The 18565-nt window shown below is 36.6% G+C and overlaps 1 protein-coding gene across 1 annotated transcript; it reads left to right on the plus strand.

The window, feature by feature from the left end:
- Nucleotides 1-8924: 8924 nt before the first annotated feature.
- On the plus strand, nucleotides 8925-10425 carry LOC114712009 (homeobox-leucine zipper protein ATHB-7). The gene is made up of 2 exons (XM_028896457.1): nucleotides 8925-9469; nucleotides 9587-10425. The coding sequence occupies exons 1-2, from the start codon at nucleotides 9086-9088 to the stop codon at nucleotides 9944-9946; spliced, it is 744 nt and encodes a 247-aa protein (XP_028752290.1). The 5' UTR covers nucleotides 8925-9085; the 3' UTR covers nucleotides 9947-10425.
- Nucleotides 10426-18565: the final 8140 nt, after the last annotated feature.

Below are 18565 nucleotides of genomic sequence, written 5' to 3' on the forward strand. Positions count from 1 at the left end.
GATAAGGGCACCAGCATTGCTACCTTTGCCATCGAACACTTTTTTATTTCGTCTTCTCCATATAAGCCAGCAAATGGTCGTAAATAATTCCCGCCATTGGGCCCATCCATTTCCCATATTGTCTTGTAAATTCATGCAGCACCAGTCCCAAATGTTTCCTCTAAAGAATCTCGAAATGCAGCTAGGCTTAATGAGAGATAACCATAGCGTCTTAATTTCCGGACAGTCACGTAACACGTGAAGTGAGTCTTCCACGCTATGATGACACCAAGTACATTCCGCCGCCACATTAATCCCTCTAGCTCGACAAGCCTCATTAGTTAGAAGCTTGTTGTGTAGGGTGATCCATAAAAAGGATTTACACCTTTGGGGAATGCTGAGTTTCCAAAGGCGTTGCCACGTTGGATTGTCGGCAGAGCTCTCCCCCTTCAACACAGTGTAAGCCGACTTAAGAGAGAAATGGCCATGCTTTTCATGCCTCCACCTAACGTCCTCGTCTCCTTGTCCCTTACTGATCCTCTCAGCCCCTTGGTATACTTGTTCCCAGTTTTCCTTAATGCCCTTCCATAGACGTGAGCCTGGCCGGGACCTGTCAATAACTGGTAGTAAATCATTTCCACAGTGGTATTTGCTTCGGATAACTCTTACCCACAGTGAGTCTCGTTGTTTTATTAGGCCCCATCCTGCCTTCATCATATAAGCTTTATTTTGTAGTCGCGCATGGCGTATGCCTAAACCCCCTTTCCTTTTTTCTTTACATACCTCCTCCCAGGCTACCAAGTGGACCTTCTTTCTTTCGTTACTCGAACCCCAGAGAAATCTTCTCGCATTTTTCTCAAGTTCGTCACAAGTAGTCAAAGGTAATGCACAAGTTTGCATGGGGTACATGGGAATGGTTTGAACTACCGAGCTAACGAGGGTGTGCCGTCCAGCAAAGGAGATGGCATTCGTCTTCCATTTACTCAGCTTTGTTTTAACCTTATCCACCACATATTGATACGTTCTCTTTGTGACCCGTTCATGATGGAAAGGAACCCCCAAATATTTTCCGAGATCTGAAGTGCTGGGAAAGCCCAAATGTTCACTCAGTTGTGCAGTACGGGTATGGTTCATGTTACTCGAAAAGAAGACTCGAGTTTTATTTTGGCTAATTTTTTGACCCGATGCACTACAAAACGTATTCAAGCATCGTTTGATTACTTCTACTTGATTTAAAGATGCTTCAGCAAAAAGGATTAGATCATCTGCAAAGAACAGGTGAGAAATAGGTGGCCCGTCTTTAGTTAACCTGATTGGCCTCCACTTCTTAAGATGAATTTCCTCCTGTATCAAATGGGCAAGCTTTTCAATACAGATAACAAAAAGATAGGGGGAAATAGGGTCACCCTGTCGTATTCCGCGTGACGGGGAGAATCTTTGGGTCTTGCTTCCTTCCCAAAGGATTTGCATTACTGGTGAAGAGACACAACATTTAATGACCCTCAAGAGATCTGAAGGGATATTGATCTCACTAAGACACTGCTCAAGAAAATCCCATCTTAGACGGTCATAGGCCTTCTCAAGATCAATTTTTATGGCCATAAAGCCTTTTTTCCCTTTCATATTCCGCATCGAATGTATAACTTCTTGAGCTATAATCACATTATCTGACCCCAATCTTCCAGGAACAAAACCACACTGATTTGGAGAGATAATGTCAGGCAAAATTGCTTTAATCCTGTTAGCCAGCACCTTAGTAATGGCCTTGTAAATAACATTACAAAGACTTATCGGTCGAAAGTCTCTTATAGTCTCCGGGTGGTCTTTTTTTGGGATAAGCACGATGAAGGTGTCATTAATATCCTTAATAGTGGTAGGATCCGTGAAGGCTTCTTGCACAAACTTAGTGACGGTATGCCCAATAAGCTCCCACTGACTTTGAAAAAATAAAGCATTAAAACCATCAGGACCTGGTGATTTTAAAGCCCCCATCTGAAAAATTGCCTGTTTGATTTCCTCTCCCATGATGCTACCTCGCATGGCACGTAGACGGTCCTCCTCCAAAGCAGGATAAGAAAAGTGGCTATGGACCTGACAGGTAGTAGTGTTGTCATCGCAGAAGAGGTTTTTATAAAAGGAAAGAGCTATACCTTTAATTTGATCTGTCTCAAACACCCATTCCTCATTATCATTTTTCAGTGCTTCAATTTTATTCCTCCGTCTTCTCCCATTAGCTTTGGCATGAAAGTACTTCGTGTTCTTGTCTCCCAGTATGTACCAGTCACACTTGGCTTTTTGAGCCCAAAGTAATTCCTCTTGAATCAGAATCTCCTCAAGCTCCTTCCATATTGTCTGGGCTATCAGATCCATAGAAGGTTGATTAAAGCATGGATGAGAGAGATTAGTGAGGCCCTCTAATCTCCGAAGTAAGTGTTGTTTTTTGCGACCCAAGTGACCGAAAACCTCCTTGCTCCAAGTTATCACCTTAGATTGAAACTGAGTAATATTTTCCATCCAGCCTCTATCCATGTTCCACGTGTCCTTCATGAAGACTTCGAAGTTTTCATGCAAGACCCAAGGTGCCGCAAACCTGAAAATGTAATCCGACCTAGTGCTTCTCCTCTGATCTGCTCCTATTCGCATTAACAAGGGCCTATGATCAGACTTAAAAAATGGAAGATGAAGGACCGAAGCATCAGGGTAGGAGTTCATGAAGTCTGAATTAATAAGAACCCGATCTAGACGACTTTGGCAGCTTCCTCTTTTCCAAGTAAAGTAAGGCCCGCTGCACCCGATGTCCACAAGTTCCAGCTCTTCGACCCACTGAGAAAAGTCACGGTCACAACTACTCCCTATGCGAGACATGGATTGACGCTCGTGGGAATACAAGGTCGAGTTAAAGTCCCCTCCAATGCACCACGGTCCAGAAACATTAGAACTAATATTTTTAATGGCACTCCAAGCCTCCCTTCTTTTAACCAGATTCGGGCTTGCATAGACTGCAGTGAGAAAGACGTGTTCCATTCCCTTAGAAATCTTAAGGTGTACAAATTGCTCGTGAGTATTTAGCACTTCAAAATTCCAAATGTTATTTCTCCAGCACACCCATATTCCTCCACTAAATCCTTGAGCATCAATTATCTCTGTGTTATCAAAGCCTAGTAGCTTTGATATTCTCTGGGCTCTAATTCCTTTTGTGCGGGTTTCTAAAATGGCGAGGAAATCAACATTATATTTCTTAACCAGTTCTCGAACAAGCCCCGGAAAAGATTTTGCTCCAGTTCCTCTGCTATTCCAGAAGAGCATATTCATTTTAATCCTGTTATTTGTGGTTGAGCTTCAAAGCTCTCTGCATCCTCATTATCGGCGTTAAGATCATCACCTGTCCCGAACTGGTTTTCAGTATTCGTAATATCTGTCCCTCCTTCGGTGTTTATAAATCCAGCCCCCCTTACGAAATCTTCATCCTTACCCACTCGCATCTCTTGATCCATATCCTTGGGCTTTGGCCCTACTTCTTGAAAGGGATCCGTGTCCATGGGCCCATGAATTGTTGACCCAGTTTCTAAGGTAGAGAAAGGGTTCGCGAAATCCTGCTTTTCTTGGCTACCATCACATGTCAGCCCGGTTTCTTTAACTTGGTATTTCTGTTTAGGTGTCTTTTCTTTCCCACGAAATCGTCGTTTTCCTGTCACTTTCTTCTTAGGTTCCACTACGGTCCATCCTCTCTCCTTGTCAGCATCAGTAAATTCTGCTCCAAAAATCTTGGATCCAGCTTTCAAACTTTCCATATTTTTGTCCTTCCCATTATCCCTTTCCCTTTTGTCCTTTGCAACACGTGTCACTGATGGCCGTTGGGATTCACTTTGATTGACGGAAGATCTCCTGTTCCCCGAATCTGTGCTAACTCCTTGCATATCCCCCTTGACTCTCTTTTTGCTAAAATCCCGTCTCACAATCATATGAGGGCCGTATATTCCGCCTTCAGTCTCGCCAAGATTCTGTTTAGTTTGCGTCTCCTCCCCAGTCACCGGAGCTTTGCCGGGGTCGGCTTCTGGGGTGGTATCTGAAACAGGTGCTGCAGTACTTGGTGAGTTTTGTCCTTCGTTTTTCATTGGGCACTTGTCCATGCGGTGTCCATATGTTCCACAGTGAAAACAGATGAGGTGTAGACCTTCATACTCAATTCTCCGATTTTCTCCAAAGTGGTCAAAAGCAGGGAGTAGAGGTTTTTCTAAGTCCACTTCTACACAAATTCTTGCGAATCCTCCTTTTTCTGAGAAGGCTGTGGTTCTGTCAATCTTCAAAGTTTTTCCTACCAGATTTCCTAAGCGCCGAAGAGATTCAACGTTGTAGAGTTCTGCTGGTAGGTCCGGGATTCTTATCCAGGCTGCTATTCTCTTTTGGTTATCTGCTTTCCAGGGGTTAAAGTTGGGTCGCCAACGTTGCACTAGCAGATAGTGGTCCCCTATCATCCACGGTCCTTCCTGTAGTGCATAGTCTCGGTCCTCCTTAGTCGAGAATGAAACAATAAAATATCCATTACTCAGCGGTGTAACCTTGATGGATTTCGACCGACTCCACATACGCTCCATTCTCTGCCGCATAAATCCTACTCCAAAGGACTTTCCTAGTAGTTTCACGATTAATGAATTCATATAAGGCTTACACCAGGCTGCATACTCATCTGCTGAAACGGGTAGCGTGGGAAATTTCCCGGTTTTTGTCCATGAACCCTCCTCCACTGCTTGTGGGTCTTCTCTCTCCGTTTCTTCCTCACCCTGTTCAGAATGACTATTGCCGCTTAGCTTTGCAAAGTAGTCCTTCCATCCATTTAGTGCATCCACAGCAGACATATTGGCTTCTAAAAATCCAGATTCGCCCAGACTTAGTAGCTTATCCTTATACGAGAATCTGTGGTCAGGTTGCCGTCCTTCCCCGATCGAACTTCTCGAAGTATATTTCCCCCATCGTGTTTCGTCGCCTTCTCGCTCTCCACCGCCGTCTCCCTCAGTCGCACTCACATTCATGCCGCTAGGTTTTATGAACTCACTGTTGGGTTTTCCCTAAAACACGCCTTATTCTATTTGTGAAAATGATAGTTTCAATATGTCTAATTAAATATGGTAGTTTAAAAAAGTTAATGCATATTTGTTACAAATAATTAACTTTAAAAATTTTCTTAATATCCTTAAATTAGTTATCTATGCTTCTTATATTAAGTACAGCTAGTAACAAGTAAAAGGCTCAGAATCAGAGAATTTTCTTTAACTTTGATAACTCTTCATAAAATAAACTTGTTTGGTTTCATTTTCAAATTATGTTATTTACTAGGGAAGAACTAACAATAATAATTAACTTATTTCACTTCTCAATTTTATACTATGAAGATATTTTCCTTCAATTGAATGCAAAATTAAAGTCTTCGATCTTTAAAAATAGTTTTAAGTCACAAATTCACAAGGTCCGTCACGATAAAATTTCTCAAGTTTAGGTTGTTGAACACACACACAAGCCATTTTCAAAACCCTTTTATTATTTTTTTTTATAAATAAGAAGTTGCTATTCAAGAATGTTCATTACATCAAATAATTGAATCAAAACAAAATTCTATCGTCCTCTACCTACCACTTCACTATTTTTTTTCCTAAATAAATGAAAAAAAAAACAAGAGAAATCTCAGCGTTTACTTTCATGTTCCTTGCATGCATATGTTATTGTCAGTACACATTTAAGAGATCTCTACAACCATTATTTGGGGTTAGTATCACTGAAGATTAAAAACTAGTCATGTGATGGGCACGCTTAGGAGAGTTAATTAATTTGCATAAAATATTTATTTTTCTAGACACATAATTACAGATTATTGCATGGACAGTGACAGTATTTTCCGATTACAATTTTAACTTAAATATTCGTGTAATAAAATAGCACCAGCTCGTCATATTACATAACAAATTAAACCGCGAGAGGTTGAAAGTAAAAGCGTAACAAAATTTCGTAACAACTTGAAATTCAATGACGAATCATGGGACCCTCTTGGCATAGACACCGAGTGTACAGAGCGCGACGCTTCAGTTTCTTATGAGCCAGAACTTACCAAACCTTTTAAGACATCTCAATCCTATGAACACTAATTTCATAAATAGCTTCATTGCCACTCTCCAAGTCGAGATTGGTCGCTTTTTCCCGTAAATTTCTTCTCGTTCATACTTAGCCATACGCAAAATATTGCTTCGTTCATATAGCAACCGCCACTTTCTGATACGATATGGATTGAAGTCAAAAGTTTTTTTCCTTTTTTCCTCTCATGTTACTGTCCTTATCGACATTTTCTCCTCCCTTTATCTTCCCCCTCTGCTCGGAGGACTTGGATTTTTTCATGGGAGTTATTAGGTGTACAGAATGTGAAAGTGAGGGAAGAAAGAGAGGACAGAAAGAAACAAAGAAACATTCTTGTGTTAGAACAGTACAGTAATATTTCCAAAATAGTACGAGAATATTGTTCATTTTCAAGCCCTCTCAAATGTCCTTCCCTCATTGGAATCTCCATCACTCCATTATCTCATAATTCTTCCACCCACCACATGCATGCTTATCAGTTATCCCAACCGCCTTCAATATTTTTCTTTTTCATGCTTATAATTATATATATCGAAGTTAATACTAAATAAACAAGTGGCTTCGTGTTCGTATTCTAGAAGCTCCGGTACCTGAGGGTCCTATTATATTGGACATAATCTTATTTTACATTTATTAGTCAAAGTGTTAATTTGTAGTTAGCACGTTAATTTATATGGAGCAATATAATTAAGGACTAACACTCAAACTCTTCTTTTTTTTAAAAAAAATCTATTTATTATTGTTTAAACACTACACAAATAAAACAAGTGGATAGATTTAATTTGTATTGAGTTCGATTTGTGTCAAAACTCATTCTAGCTAATTAGCTTAGTCAATGATATTCATTTTTATAAAATGACTTCAACATAAATTTACAGTGGCAGAGCGATTTAATATGACTAACTTTTTTCCCGTGTGTGAGAGAGACATCGAATTTTGGATGTTATGAGTTCATATTTCTTAAAAATTAAAACACATACTTATACTGTCTTTAAAAAAAAACACATGAACTAGGTGCGTACATGTGATATGTTATTTATAGTTATTTAATTGTTTAAATGAAATTCATTTAATTGATCTAATGTGTAATACTATTTCCTCTTTCACTTCTTTTTTGTCTTCTTTTCTTATTCTAATCTTCTCTTTACCTTCTTTTTTCTCACGCTAATAAAATCATGTTACTCTTGAACTAATTTAGACTGAAGCGAAGTTGAGACCTAAATAATGAAACTCAATTCTTAAAAGAATATTTTCTATATTTATACAGATTTGAATATTTTACATTTTCTTTCTTCCACGACACGAGCTCTCAAAATGTAATCTTATTTACGTTTTTAATATTCACTTCTCAGTTTCTTGAGCTAATTATGCACTCAAATTTAACGATTCATTTTGAAAGCCTAATTGGGTCCTCGGCGATGCCAATAAACTATAAATTAATCAAGTGATAACAATTGTTTACATATTTTTTCAAAAAGCTAATATAAATAATTTAAAATTTCGCATTTCTAAAAGTTGGAGACTTGGGGAAAAGACAAAGGGAAGGGAGTTACGTGTCAAGCAGGTAGAGCCCACTAAGACGGACACCTGTGAGACATACTTGTCCCACAAATCAGAATCCCAAACAAATTACGATATCACGTTCCGAGCCCGACACATGTTGGGGAGATGTGATCTGCTCTGTGAGTACCGCCATCGGATTCGCGCCACGTCATGAGAGGAAAACCCAAAACTCCAAAGGAAGAGACGACGTAAGAAGATACTATGTTTTGACCGCGTGCAGGTGGCAACACCGTATTGGGTGACATGTGACAGGTGACAGATTTGTGTCTCAGGGCAACTTATCTCGTTGGCTGAATATGTGTTTTTTTTTTTTTTAATGATAAGGAATGGGAATTTCTTACTTAAAAAATGGTCGCGAGGTTGACAAGGACTCCACCTAATCCCCACCATGACTCACCACTCCATTCTCTGTCTTCTTCTTGAGCCACCAGCTTCGGCTTCATCCCTCGTTTTGGCTTTTGTTCAGTTTTCCATTCTTAAATTCACCCTCCCAGATGCCTTCTCAAGACTAAAACTAAAATTCAATTTGTTTTGATCTTTTAAGACCAAAAATATATTTATATGGAATCAAAACTATACTTTTAAAAGTATTTTTACGGTATACGAAATAAATATTTAAAAGAATTTATCTCAACTTATTAAAAAGTACTTTTAAAAAGCACTTTTTACCTTTGCTAAATACTCCTAGTTAGAGTTGTGAAAAGGAAAAAAAAAAAAAGTAAGAAAGGAAGGAAGGAAATTAATTAAAAGTAAGAACATGCATCATGCGAAATGAGGTTGCTTCAGGCAAATAAAAAAGATGAAACTCGAATGAACTGAGGAGATTTATAAATAACTTGTAATCATTGCAAGGCTAATGTAACTAGACAATTGGGTGAAGAACGTGATTCATGGAGCCAATAACTAATTAGGGCCATGACCCTCAAGCTAAATACCATGACATCACTGATGAAGTCCCAGCCAATATTTAAATGTTCAGTCCTTTTATTTCATAAACCCTTAAAAACGTGTCATTAAATAAAACAAATCATTACGTCCAGTTGCTGCAATATAATATGATCGCGCAGTAATCGTCGTTTAAGAAACTATAATCCCAAGTAAGCTGGCCACTCAAACCAAGCCGAACAAAAACAAGCTGGCTCATTCAGAGGAAGAAAAAGAGGAGTGATGCTCGTGAGGCACAGGTGGAGAAACTTGATAGGTTGAATAGGACTTCGTTTGGTTTTTGGATATAAAGCAGAAATTGAAGACTTGTGTCTCACCCCCAAACACCACCCATGGTAGGAGCTCCCATACTTGAGAGCTAATAAATACATGCACATCATATGGCACGCACTCCCAAAAACATTCCTTATCCCCTATCCTCAGATCCGACTTCTTTAAACAACCAGCAAGAAGCCACCGTGAATCCCCCCGCAATATGTTAGATCAGCATGCTATGGAATATTCTCATTTCCCAGAAGTTGCAGAAGCAGAGGCGTATAGCAGCACAGCTCCGTCAGGAGGAGGAGTCACGAGGAAGAGGAAGGGCAACAAAATCCAGAGAAGGTTCAGTGATGACCAGATCAGATCACTGGAATCCATGTTCGAGACAGAGTCCAGGCTTGAGCCGAGGAAGAAAGTGCAGCTGGCAAGGGAGCTTGGGTTGCAGCCGAGGCAGGTTGCTATTTGGTTCCAGAACAAGAGGGCAAGATGGAAGTCCAAGCAGATTGAAAGAGACTACAGCATACTCAGAGCTAATTATACCAGCTTGGCTTCAAGGTTCGAAGCTCTGAAGAAGGAGAAGGAGGCATTGCTAATTCAGGTACACAGATTTTACAATTCAATTTTCCTCCTTGCTCTGGAAGCGGGGACATTTATAGAAATCTACCCTTTTCATTTTAGAGGTTAATGACTCTAGTTTCATTCAATGTCAAAACAGTTGCAGAAGCTGAATGATCTAATACAGAGGCCAAACGACCAAGCTCAGGGCCGTACACAAGTCAAACCGGCAAACAGTATGGACAGTGTATCAGAAAATGGAGACACCGTTAGAGTGAAACCTGAGGAAAATCCAAGCTCAACAATGGAGCGATCAGAGAACGTGCTAGGTGTTCTCTCAGATGATGACAGCAGTATAAAAGCCGAATACTTTGGCCTTGAAGATGAGCCTACTCTTCTGAATTTTGTGGAGCAAGCAGATGATTCCCTGACTTCAGCAGAACATTGGCGTACTTTTGATTCTGATGAACTCTTAGACCAGTCTGCTGTCGGTTACCAGTGGTGGGACTTCTGGTCCTGAGTGAGACAGGGTATCTGAAAAATTCTAGAGGAAGATGTATTTGGGGGGAGGGGCGGGGGGAGGGATGGGAAAGGGAACAAACTTCTGTATAACAGATGAGTTTACCTGTAGGGATTAGGGGCTAGGTGATCATTATAGAGGGTTCCATCTTTAGACTTTTGGTGATATCAGAAGCGGCTATGGTAGATGTTGATATTCCAGAAATAGCTGCAATCTCCTGTTGTGCATCCAGTGAATCTGAAAAATAATGCGAGCTAATCGAGAGGGATCGTAGATTAGAGATTGGTTACTAAGGGCGGAATGTTAAAAGGAGTTTTTTCGATGCTTTACTAATTGTTGCGCGCGAGGGAGATTAAAAATTCGGCATAACTAGTATAACCATCTGGGACTGAATTGGATCTTAAGTACTAAACATTCTGCAGTGCTTTTTGTAATTAACTTTGAATTATGTGCACCTCAATACTGTATTGATCCTTTTTGAAAAGCGGGTAGTTTCAGATCATGTAAAACCAGATATAATCTTAAATTTTATCCAAATCAGATACATATGACATATTTCAAACCAGGAAAACAACATTGACATTTGTTGGTTCCTAAGCAGCAGGACGATGCTAAAGATGAGTCTGTTTCACTCAAAGATGGTTTAACTTTATGTAACCAGTGCGGCAAAATTAAGAAAAATGATAAGTGTGTGGACACAAACCACAAAAGTAACATTTCTCTCTCAACCTTGGGATGCGACTGGTGAGACTAATGTCACCCCTAGGACTGAAGCTGTCCCTCCCTACAAGTCCTTTCTTTTTTTTTCCTCCAAGACTGAATCTTGACCTTGGTCGTTCAACCACTAAGTTCAAGCTTGCTTGCCACTCGAATCACCCCCGGCGGGCATGAAGATAAACAGGGGTTTGATTATTCAATAAAATGCAGGTAAGATATCCTTGAACCTCATAAAGTAGCAGAAAGTCCTTGAATTTAGATCCCTCAGCTTCTAGATGTAACATTAAGATGGGCTAAATCCTTGTAGGCAAAGATAACTGAAGAATGAAATGATCGTGTCAAACCATGACAGCATCATTCAAAAGTGTTCATAACCTCTGATTATAGGATGCTCCTTGACAGTTTTAGATGGAAAAGCATAGAGAACAGAAAGGTTTTCCTCTCATTTGTTATTCAAATTTCATGATTCACTCTTGCAAAAAAAATTTGTTAAATCCTAATATGCAAAAGCAACATGACATTGAGGAACCTATCTAAGTGGGAACTTTGGATTTGGGGGTTATCTTTATCTAGATTTCGAGTTTTGAATTATCTAGAGCTTTGGTGTCTATTATTGTTTAGAAATTTTGAAGTTATCATTCATCTTTATCTTCAAAAGTTCTTTTTGTAGCCACTAAATAAAAAAGGAGAGGGGCTGCGCCATTGAGTGTGTGGAACTCTCCTCATTCACCATATAATTTCTCATTGCAGTTGACTCAGATGACCTACATTGGATGCCTGAAAGGCTGGATCTTGCGGAAGGCTAAAACTTATTGGGCCAAAACAATTTTGGCAACAAAAACGAAAAAGAGTGTTGGAATAGCTGAACAACATTTTGTTATATTTTGGGTTTGTAATGGGCTAATACCTATTGGGCCTATCATTTAAGTACATTTAAGCGTCTTGTTTTTTTGGTAAGCTTTGGTGATAGACAATAAGATACGACTTTTAATAACCCAATATGAGATGCCCTGCAACTCCTTTTTTAAATTAACTCTTTCTTCGCGAATTTAGATCTTTTCAAAATATAACATTTATACGTTATATCTTAATTTTGAAAAAATAAAGAGCATAAAAGTACTGAGGGAAAAGCACCCATGAGTAATAAGGTCTATGAGGCTCACTTTTTTTTTTTTTTAAAAAAAAATTTCACTCACTCCATCTTGCTTCTATCTTCCTCTCACTTCATATGCATTTAAAACTTTTTTCAGTCTGGAAGTTTCATTCATGTTGAGGTGAAATAACAATCAAAGCGAGTTTCACATACTCTCATCTATTGTATCACTATGTTTTATTTTCTCATGATTTAGAGAAGCATAGAAGGTTAAAATTTTAAAGTGTATGATTGTGGCAACAAATGATAAAATTGCTGCTGAATTCATCCATCATTATCAATGCCCACAAATAGAAAATTAAATAAAGGAATGCGTTCTAAATGTGAGTGCCAATTAATATTCAAACCTTTTGCCTCATCATAATTGGATGTTGACCATAGACAAAGGACAATATAAAAGACACCGAATGTGTTTGTCTACCTAAAACGAGACTCGTGAGTATCCAAGGTAACATATTTAATATGGTATTTAAAAATCCAAACCCAATTTGGGGCCAATTTTTATATTTAATCACGTCAAATCACTTGGTCTCCTTCCACATCACAATGTGATTTGCCCCAGTTATCTAATGCCTTCCCACCTTTGACCAATTCCAACTTGGGAGTTCTGCGGACCAAAACAAGTCAACCTCAGAGTCCTGGGGGGGGTGGTTTGGCATGCAGAATACAGCGGGAATAAAATTAGTAACTAACTTGTAAATGTGAAATATATCGTATGTCTCTAAACAAAAATTAATATAAAAAAAGTTGTTATTGGGTGCTGATTGCAAAAATATAATAAAGTAGTTTAAACCTCAATTATCATGCAATGAGCCAGTGAAAGAGAAATCCTTTTCGTCCAAACCAAGCGGAGCCTATGATAGTTGCTTCATAGTCACAAGGCACCTGTCTGGGATATACCAAACTTCTAAAATATTTATTTATTCATCACCATTCTCACGCTATCGAATATATAAACACACACTCAGACACACACACACACACACCTACATATATATAATACTTATATCATATATGCGGCCGTATCATTAAGAGTTCTATGCGGAATTTATGAGCAGTTAGGTTTTTGTTATGGCTTAATTATGTATAATGCTGTTATTTCCAATGCTAAATATAAGAGCTAGTTAGGGATTTAATTTGGTCATAAATATAATATTCCAATCCGTTTTGTTTTTTATATTTATTTATTTATTTAAAGTAGCCCCTATGATGATTGTACATGTTAAATGATTTTTATTCTAATACATATGATTAATAAGGGTATTTTAAGGAAGGCATCACTCATTTATTACGATAACTAATTTAACTACCATTCTTAATATTTGTAATTTAGTTATCTAACTCTTTTATTAAGAATTGAAGATAGTATTTCGTACACAGAGAATGAAGGGCCCTTTCAACTCGGTCTTTGGTCTTTGGTCTTTGGTCTTTGGTTATCCTCATCCTGATCAAGAGAAGTTAATCAGAGGTTAGCTACAAAGTTTGTCAACTCGGAACAACCTATTAGATGTTACTTTCTAACTGACTCATGCGGCCATGACACGGTGAAAACTACAAAACCCACTTGGCTCTTTTAATATTCAATGGTGCTGGCTGCTCATCTTGTCTCTCTTTCAACCACAAGTAGATATGTCTTTTATTTTCAGAACTGATAAATTAGATAGATATTTGTCTTTGGAAGAGCTTTATCTACTTACGGTTTGACTTGATTCAATTCGAATTTTATTCAGGATTCAATTGAGTTTTTGGGAACCAATTGGTATAACGAATTAAATATTGAAAAATGAAAAACTTTTTATCCATTCAAAAAGATGAAATATACACAAAAATTCGTGATAGTAATAGAAAGAAAGTTCTCATGATTAAGCAAAACACAAGTATGATCCGTATGATTAACGAAAATTTGAAAAAAGTGTGGAATTTGTTTTTAATTTTTTTTCTTTAAAAAAAATCTGTGTAGAAAATGTGCATTAAATGTTGAGGGGGACAAATTTGGCTTCTTGCTTGAAGGGCTAGATCTACGGAGATTACATTCAAGAAACTTCAAATTAGATTCAAAGATTCTTAAGGGCGGCTTATTAGGCGCCTTCTCTTTCAAGTTCAACCTCAATATATGTTTTTTTCTGTCTTGACATCGCCTCTCCCTCTCTGTACTTTGTCTTCTCAACTTTGATTAACCACTCTAACTTGGATTCAACTGCATGTCGTTGGTGTGATTGAATTAAGGTTGTCAAGCCTATGAATTTGAACAAACTTGTGACGAAGACATAAACTTGGATCATAAAAACTCATTATATCTTTATCAATAAATAGTTATTAAAAGTATATAATTAAATGATTAAAATACAAAAGGCAACAACATTTTAGTTTAAATATATTTTAAATTTGAATCATTGAATTTTTTCAATAAAAAGAAGCTATACTATAAAGTACCCCCTCCATCCCTTATTATAAAATTCAATTTTTTGAATGGGTTTATCCCTTTTATAAAATCATTTTTGAGTTTGTCTGAATATTTAATATAGTATTACCTATTTTACTTTTAATTTAATGTATTTAATACATTATATTTTTTCATTTATTTCACTATTACTCTCTCACATTTATCCATTTATATATAGAGGTATATTTTAAAAAAAACTACATTTGCTACATATTAATTGCTTTTAGCTAATTTTAATTGTTTTATTAAACTACACAATTTAGTTAAAATGATCTTATAATAAGGGACGGAGTAGTAAAAGATAAAATGTTCAAGATACAAATTTAAAAGGAGAGCCTGGTGGAGAGAATCCCATTAAAAATAAAAACAACATAATAAGAAGTTATCAAATCATTGAAACTAATTTCATCTATATTCATTTTTATTGTATTCAATATAGTAAATATCTATGAAGTTCAAAGAAAATTATGCATACAAATATCTATACTCAATGCAAAGAGTGTTTTTGTATGATAGGCATAGGAGACGGGAATAATCAAACAGAAATAATGAATTAACCTAAGAAACAGATGGGATGGATAAATAACGAATTGCAACTCAATGCTCATACCGGGTGTTTTCTTTAATTTAATTTTAAACTCAATCCTAAGATTTCCTTTATTAACTATATATAGTCCAATTTCAATTATTCCTTCATTAGTAAGTACAGTGTGCGTCTTTTTGTTTCGCTTAAAAGTGGAAAATGACTTCCATACAAAAACAAAATAATTATTTCTAAGGATAACTCTAACATTGCATTTTTTTTGCCATATCTAATATTCCATTTTTACATAAACATCGTAACCCGTAAGATGGAAAGATTTGAATTTCATGTATGTGTACGAAGGATATAACCAAGTGGCTGAGAAGAAAATTAAGTAGTTAGGGGGAGGAAATCAATGTTTCAAGTGCTCTGGCAAATTTGTCACCAAAAGAAAAAAGTGCTCTAGCAAATTTAGCCAAAAAAAATGCTCCAGCAAATTCCTTTTGAATCCATACATGGAATCCAAGTCCAGTCCACCAACTTGTGATATTCTAGGCAGTCTTATGTTGTTGCTTTTATCCTGATTAGTGATATAAAGCACCCGTATCTTAATAATCTATCTATTCCTGAATTGTGCTTTTACAATATCATTATATCAAGTGCCAATTCATATCATGTATGGTGTGGTTTCCTATAAAGATGTATCAAAAAGAAAACAGATAACTAAAGTAACTGATTAGATAACACCACACAAACCTGAAGAGACAACTGTGTGTTATTTGGAAAATTCTATGAACATTGGAATTGAGTTGTTTGGCACCAATCAGTAACAGAAAAGTGAAAAACATGGATCCTATATATGATCTTTTATGAAATGGTGGAGAATATTAAGCAAGTTGCATGAGATGTAATTTAAAGGTTTGATTATACTTAATAATTAGCACCTAATTAGAATCTAATCTATCGAAAGGAAAAGGGAATATATGAGCTCAAGATAATGTTTCTTCTGTTATTTAATTATATGTGTGGCATACCTGCGCCAGAACTTGTTAAAGTTCTAGAATACAAAGGTGGTTCTTCTTTAATTTAAAGAAAGCACCTTGTTTCCTTTTTAAAGTTCTTAATGGAGGAAGCGGCTCATGTATATCCCTACCGTCGCAATTTTTTTTTTTTAAAAAATGATTTTGTCATATAAAAGTTTTCAATGCTCACTTTCTTCCAAAATTCAATTGCCAAAGTATTGACCATCTTGTGCTGTATTAAAGGATAGGTATGTTATTAAATACAATTTCCCCTGAAAAGTTTGTTTTACTTATCGCGATTTCTGATTTAATATATCATTCAGCAGTTTGTGTTAACTTTTTAATTAGCGGCAACAAAATTCTTATCTTTTTCGAAGCACGTAGTAAAACGGAATTAATTAGATATTTATGTCCAGCAATACATACGGCGGATCGGAGTTAAAGTTTAATTCGATCATAGATGGTGATTGAAATGTTTTAGAACTAATGACACGATATTTAGGAAGAATCAGAACATATGAATAACCAGATCTGTTCTATATGCATGTAGGACCCCATGTCGCATCTCAGATCACTATTGCCTTCCTTATTACTTAGGAATAATTTTTCTTTCTTTTTATTTGGTCGAATGCATAGCAGGTACCACTCCAAAATCACTAATTGTATATGTGTACGCCATGATTATTACACTTTAAAAAAAAAAAAAAAAAGAAGAGCTTGTGAAAGGACCACGGTTCCTAATACGATGAACATGTTCTTCATTCAAAGATCCAATCCTTTTTTTAAAAAAGAAATTAACAAAGATAAAAGTGGAGAATCTAAATGTTATTTGTCTTGGCATGGCCAAGACACAAAACACCAGTCAGAATTGACAAAATGGCATCGAATCCAATCATCATCATATGATATGTCAGTTAGTTTAAAGGCAAGTGGGTTAGGTTCCTTTTTGCACTGCAGATTAAAGTCCCACTAAACTCTAGTTAAGGCTTTCATTTGATTTGTTCAACATGAATAATTATTTTGCAAGGTTAATTAAGATAATCAGATTAATTAAAGGGACCATATATTGAGTTTCCTCTTCATCACACTTTTGTAACTTCGAATCGGTTGTGTTGCATTTAATTAATGGACAGAGCCACCACCTGCCAGAAAGTTGCATGATTTGATGCCACGTTTAATTCACATATATATAGTATACATACAGGACCCAACTTTGCTTTGATTCCCTGCCTCTCAGTCTCTCACTATCAACCTACATTAATTATTCCGTGTGTTTTGTTTGTGTAAGCGAGTAGTCCTTCCAACTATGTTACCTTACTCCCTCTGGCATCCTAAATATAACACTGGTAACAGAAAATTGGCTTCATCGTACACACGAAAGGCTTTTTTTTTATCGTGCTTCGCAAAATTTTTTGCTAAGGGTGGTGTGATTTATATGAACAAAATACAATTTTCCTACATTACGCGGAGTTTAATTGATGAGTCATGAAGGGAGAGTCGAACGGATGATTATGTAAAAATTAAATATTTAAAATACTTTACCAATGAGCCAGCTAGCTAGAAGCATATTATTAATTTATCCTACCAAAAAGTAAATTTGAGATAGGAAATAATAATTATATAATTTCAATTGCACAGCCATTGGATTAATTCCACACACACACACACACACATCTTTCTGATCTTCTCGCAATGATCAAAAGAATCTGAACAAATTATATTATTTATCAATGATCTAGGAGTCATCATAGCACCAAAGACCTTTTTATAGTGAGAAGGTGGTTTCATCCTTTGTCATGGGGTGAAATTAAGAGTGAATTTTGGAAAAAGTGACTACTTGTTTGTATTATATTATAAAATCTTTGGTATTACAACTAGTAATGCTGGTGTGTGTGTGTGTGATTCCTCTTATACTTTCGGAAGCATCCAAAAAATAATACCACTTTCATATATCTCTATTCTATGGATCGTACATTTTAACCCAACTGATCTAAGGAAAATGACGGATAAATTAATCTGCAGAAGATAATAGTGAGAAAGAATTCTGAAGATAGTGATGCATGCATATTGGGTTATTATCATGCATAGAGTTTTCACTGGGTTTCAATTTAGGATCTATTCGCGTTATTTTAATAATCGGATTCTAAATTGATCATTGTCATTTCAACATGTGAAGGAATAATGTTCACTTAGCTTGCAGAATAAATAATATATGGCTTCCAATGACCTGACAAAATATTGGCGAAATCGTGATAGTGCATGGCCTGTGTATGTGTGGTTTATATCTCACAGAACCTAATTCATCATTTTAATGCTCACTGATATAAATAGATCTGCCACAAGACACTTGATCCTGAAAGTTAACAAGAGAATATATATATATATATATTGTGGTTGAAATAACTGTCATGATGATAAGGACCCAATTGGAATTTAGTACAAACATCGAAGATTTGGGGGAGTTTTCTGTTTAATGTTCCATGGAGTTCTTCTCTATGTTTTTTTTCCCCCAGGCATATAGTTAGTGGAAGAGAAATTTATAATTAATAATTATCAGCTGGGTTTATCAATTATTGGTAATTTAGTATTACTGGATCCTCGAGAAAGTTGCCAAGAAGCTAGGTAGGTAACGGGTTATAACTAGAAGCAAGTAACGACAATTGAAGGGAATAATATTTTGAGATATTTTTAACATACTACTGTATCGCGTCCAAACCTGAATTAATTAATGTCAACATATTTTGAAAACCCAAAGGGTTTG

The sequence above is a fragment of the Neltuma alba genome, unplaced genomic scaffold (genome assembly GCF_004799145.2).
Source record: "Neltuma alba isolate B1F8T4 unplaced genomic scaffold, ASM479914v2 tig00011326_pilon, whole genome shotgun sequence".
NCBI classification, from domain to species: Eukaryota; Viridiplantae; Streptophyta; class Magnoliopsida; order Fabales; family Fabaceae; genus Neltuma; species Neltuma alba.